This window comes from Lonchura striata, chromosome 3, assembly GCF_046129695.1.
Source record: "Lonchura striata isolate bLonStr1 chromosome 3, bLonStr1.mat, whole genome shotgun sequence".
NCBI lineage: Eukaryota > Metazoa > Chordata > Aves > Passeriformes > Estrildidae > Lonchura > Lonchura striata.
The window spans coordinates 8,669,940-8,674,304 of record NC_134605.1 but is presented as its reverse complement, the minus strand read 5'-3'; the positions used below and the strand labels follow the sequence as shown (position 1 = coordinate 8,674,304).

Here is a 4,365-nt window from a genome sequence, read left to right as displayed (position 1 = left end):
GTGACTGATTTACTTGTTCTTAGCAACCCGTGTTCTGTGGAAATTCACTTCCTTTTAAGAGAAAATCCCCAGTGAACCAGCTCTTGTTTAATTTTTATACTGGCAGCTGGTAGTCCAGCAGCACTCCAGAGAACCAGTCCTCTCTGCAAAACAGAGGAGAAAGTGGTGACCACCATTCCCTAAAAGGAAGGAAAAGACACAATGAAACCTCAAATTTTATTTAATCAATTTACACAAATCCACAGCAAAATAAACACAAAATAGCACTATATACAGAGTATTACTTACAGTACATTACAGATTTGATTGGTGTAGTGTGTCAGCTCTGACATGATACTCAGTTACAGTAAATTCCTTTACACAGCTGTACCAGGATAGAGGAATGTAATGCAGCTAAGGAACACTCTGCTTTCCTCAGGCTCCATGATGACCAAATCTCAAGCTCACTCATTTCTGCAGAAGTGTGAGGTGCTGTCAGGCAAGGTGATCATGACACCTGTGTGATATTGCCTCTTCCATTTATCCTTTACAGCTGTTTTAACCTCAGTTATGGAAGTCAGTAGAGAAGTACAATAGAACATAGACCAGGGAATTTTACTGGAATTTTGACTATTCTTTGCTGTGTCTGTATGAAGTTAAACATTGAGTATCAAAGCAAGAATCCTTCACCAGCTGCCTTGCAGTGCAGTGATCAGGAACTAGGGCCGCAGAACAGATGGAGGAGGCTGTGTGGAGCAAGCCACCTGTATTGCCTTTTTGAGGGGGAATCAAACCCTTCAATAACAGCAGCACATACTTCAGAAATATAAGACTCAATTCTAAATTCTGTCTTCCAGCAAGGCAGAATATTCCAAATGTTTCTTACATATAATGCAGGAGGAGCAGGTTACAGGATGGAGCTGGTAATTTCAGCTAACAAAGACAAAATGTTTACACCAATTTAATTTTTCTCCTGGCTTCCTTCAGACAAGTAGTGAACAGGAGTCACCAATGCCAGATAACCACGTTCAACACCATTCCAATAGTGAAGATACTCACTATAGGATTCCCTGTAGGTACCATTAATGAAGTGGGGGTTTTAAGGCTAAAGTACTTAGTACTATCAATCTTCAGAGAAGTTGGATCAACTTTTTAAGCATTTTTGACTACAAGTTAACATGTGCAGAGATTCATAGCATACTACATCTCCTACAGTGATAAGATGGAGGAAAAATCTTACAGTAAGACATTCCTTGACCTACTTAAACTCAGCAGAGCTTAATAATAATAATGGAGAGGGATGTAAATCCAGTTGTAGCTGAAGCCCAGCACCCCAGAGACAGCACAAGGAGAGCTGGACTAAAAGTCCATACTCATATGTCTGGAGAGTTGGGTTCTCCTTCCCAGGCTGTTCTCCCTTTTGCCTAAGGCCCCAGCACATTTCATCCTACACTGAGTGCAGTTGTCATTGTCACATAATGCAGTTACAAGGCATGAGCCCAACACCAGCTCGAGCTTCAGATAAAAGCAGTATTGGCTTTACATGGTAACTTAGAGACTGAAGTTCTTGGGTTTAATTCTAAAGTTGCTTTTGGAAAGGAAATCATACATGGAACATTGAAAGTGCAGCAGTTACTGCCAACATGAAATACAGAATTTCACAAGATGTGATTGTGTTGAGAGAGTAAAACTGCTGCCAAATATACCCAATTTAAACAACTGCATAAAGCACTCAAGTCAGAAATAAATAACAAAGCAGTTCAGATACTGACAAGTGTACTAGAAACTAAACATATTCTTACTAGTGCAGAATTTAAAATATACTCCAATTTAAAATTACCTTCTGAAATTCTGGGATGGGGAGCATTGTTCTTTTTGTTAATTAACCAGAGCCCTGTGGAATTACTTTCCCATGAAGTTCAGCTCTCAGGCGGGGATGGCCTCGACAGCCTCGATGAGGTTGAGGGCCAGGTTGTACTGCCCGTGGTTCTCAGGCAGGTGCTCGATCACCTTGCTCACCAGCCTGGCTGTCGTTGCAATTGGCACGTCCACATTCTGGATTTCCTGAGGGTCCTGTGTGAAACAAACTCAGCATCTCAGTCATTTCACAGCTAAGCCCTCCAGAACTTTTGTAAAAACCAATTGCTAATGTTTAAACACAAGCTGATGCTTTGACACACAAAACTGCTTTACTCTCCATGAAACAGAACTACAATGGAAAAGTGGAGGGAAAAAAATCCTATTTCCGTGAGTAGGAAAGGGCCATTCAGATGTAATCTTTAGCTTGGTTAACCTCAGAAAAATCAACCTGTTTTCCAAACTGGTGTTTAACTTACCATAGCTTTGAGCCAAGTGCTCAGTGTTGGAGGAAGCCTGGTGAGGAGTTCCATGCCATCCTTGATCTGTCCGTGGAGCAGAGCGAAGGCCAGCCTCTGCCCAGCCAGCAGGAGCAGCTGGGATGCCAGCACTTCTTTGTCAGCCACCTGCAGGAAGGCCTGAAAGCAGAGAAACCGAAGGGCCTAGAAACAGTTTCAGTGTGACAGCTCACTCAGCTGGAGGCCTGAACAGCCATAACAAAAGAAAGTTCTTGATTCTGAAAGGACAAATAGGCTTTGAGACTGTTTCTTGTGTTATGTGTTACTGTAACAAAACACAGGATTAGGAGCTTCAGAGCAGCACCAGGCAGAGAATTACTCTGCACTTTACAGTGATTAGCAGGAGCACAAGATGTCTTACAGTCCAGCAACATCACCGCCCCTCAAGGAAGGGTTTTTTGTCCTTTTTTTTTTCTTTCTGTCCTAAAAAGAAGCCAATTCCTGAAATTATCAAATATAATGAAATTAAAAGGCCATGCTAGTTATACCAGTAATGCAACTCCCTGTCACATTTCCACTAGTTGCTTTACACAGATTCTTGCCGGGGAAATGGAAAAATAAAGGAATTATTATTAGTCCTGAATTATTATAGTTGCTGACTTTTCAGCCTGGGGATTTTTTGAGCTTGATAAATCTTGCCTAACCCTTCCAGGCATCTTAAGTAAGTGAAAAGTAATTTTAGCAGAATACACGACACTGTTGTAAAATATTAAAAGCTGTTCTTACCTCTTCACCAAGATGATCCATCCCATAACTGTACAGTTCACAGACATAATGCCTTCTGACCAGATCCTCAGAGATCTGAAGATACTGAGCCAGGTCTGCAGCCAAAGTTGGCCAATTCTTCCCCTTCTCAAAAGGAAAATAATCCTCTTCTGAGACTTCTCTGTCCTTCTGTGACGAACACAGTGTTTGAACCGCTGCACTCACAACTTTGAGCAAGAACTTTGAAGCAAAAATCACAGGTTACCTCAGGAGTATCTGTAAGTTCAGAAGTTTAAGGACTTTCAGTACAGAACTTCTGCCTACCTGCTGTCGTATGGATAACACATCTGGATCCATATCCCCACTTGGTAGCAGCTGAATTGATGTTAGGTCTTTGAAAAATGCATTTTTTCCCTAAAATTTGGAATCAAAGACAGGGAAACAATACAACAAATAAGCAATACAACAATCCACTCTGATCCAATACTAAGCAGACCACTTATTTCTTAAATTTATTTTGTATTGCATCTTCAATAATGCTCACAGAGCAAATGGAGACCTTGAGCAAGTGAAGGTAAAAAAGAGGATGGCTAATAGTGATAGTTGTATGTAGAATAATGGATGCACAGGAATAGGATCTAATTTTACTCAAGACATAATATGTACTCTTAAATGACAAAAGGTAGTATAATGCTTTCTGATAACAGATTAAAAAAATACAAAACCAATGGAATTTGACCTGTGGCAAAATACTAAAATCAGACTCAAATGCTTGATGAGAGCTTGCAGACAAGTGCCTACATCAAAAGGAAAGTAATATTCTGCATTTATAAAATTCCCACAAATCCTTTAAGGAAAATATCTGAACAGTGTTACAGCACTAAATTATTTTCTCCACAGCAGGAATTAAGCTAGATTCTACACTAGACTGTGTAATTTGTGTTCAAATTCTGTTAGAATCAAAGTGTGGTTATGATAGGAGGAGGAAAGCTCGATTTGTGGTATCAGGATCAAGCTCTGATTGTAATATACTACATTTTAAATGAAGTGGCTTTTCAAAGTGGTTTTTGTGGGTTAAATGAAAAATTTTTCATTCTTTTTGAGATGCTGGGAATTCTGGAATAATCATCAGCAATAATGGATACAACAGTGACACTAACAACATTTTTGACCTTTAAATACTTATGTTTCCACTGGTCTGGCACTTCTCAAAGCAACCAGAAAAACCTGTCATCCAGTGTTCTGACTATGCAGTATTTTCAGGCTAATAATTAAAATGCTGATATTCATGCAAATGAGGTCACTA

At 39.9% G+C, this 4,365-nt stretch overlaps 1 protein-coding gene across 3 annotated transcripts in view; it reads right to left on the bottom strand.

Annotated features, from left to right (window-relative positions):
• Window positions 1-202: 202 nt before the first annotated feature.
• RAB3GAP2 (RAB3 GTPase activating non-catalytic protein subunit 2) overlaps window positions 203-4,365 on the bottom strand; it is a 42,117-nt gene continuing 37,954 nt past the window's right edge. For all 3 annotated transcript variants that reach the window (XM_031504241.2, XM_077781868.1, XM_077781867.1), the window contains exons 32-35: window positions 3,384-3,473; window positions 3,081-3,299; window positions 2,316-2,474; window positions 203-2,052 (exon numbers count right to left, since the gene is read on the bottom strand). In XM_031504241.2, coding sequence (XP_031360101.2) covers window positions 1,906-2,052; window positions 2,316-2,474; window positions 3,081-3,299; window positions 3,384-3,473 — 615 coding nt within the window. In that variant the 3' untranslated portion in view covers window positions 203-1,905. The remainder of the gene's footprint in view (window positions 2,053-2,315; window positions 2,475-3,080; window positions 3,300-3,383; window positions 3,474-4,365) is intronic.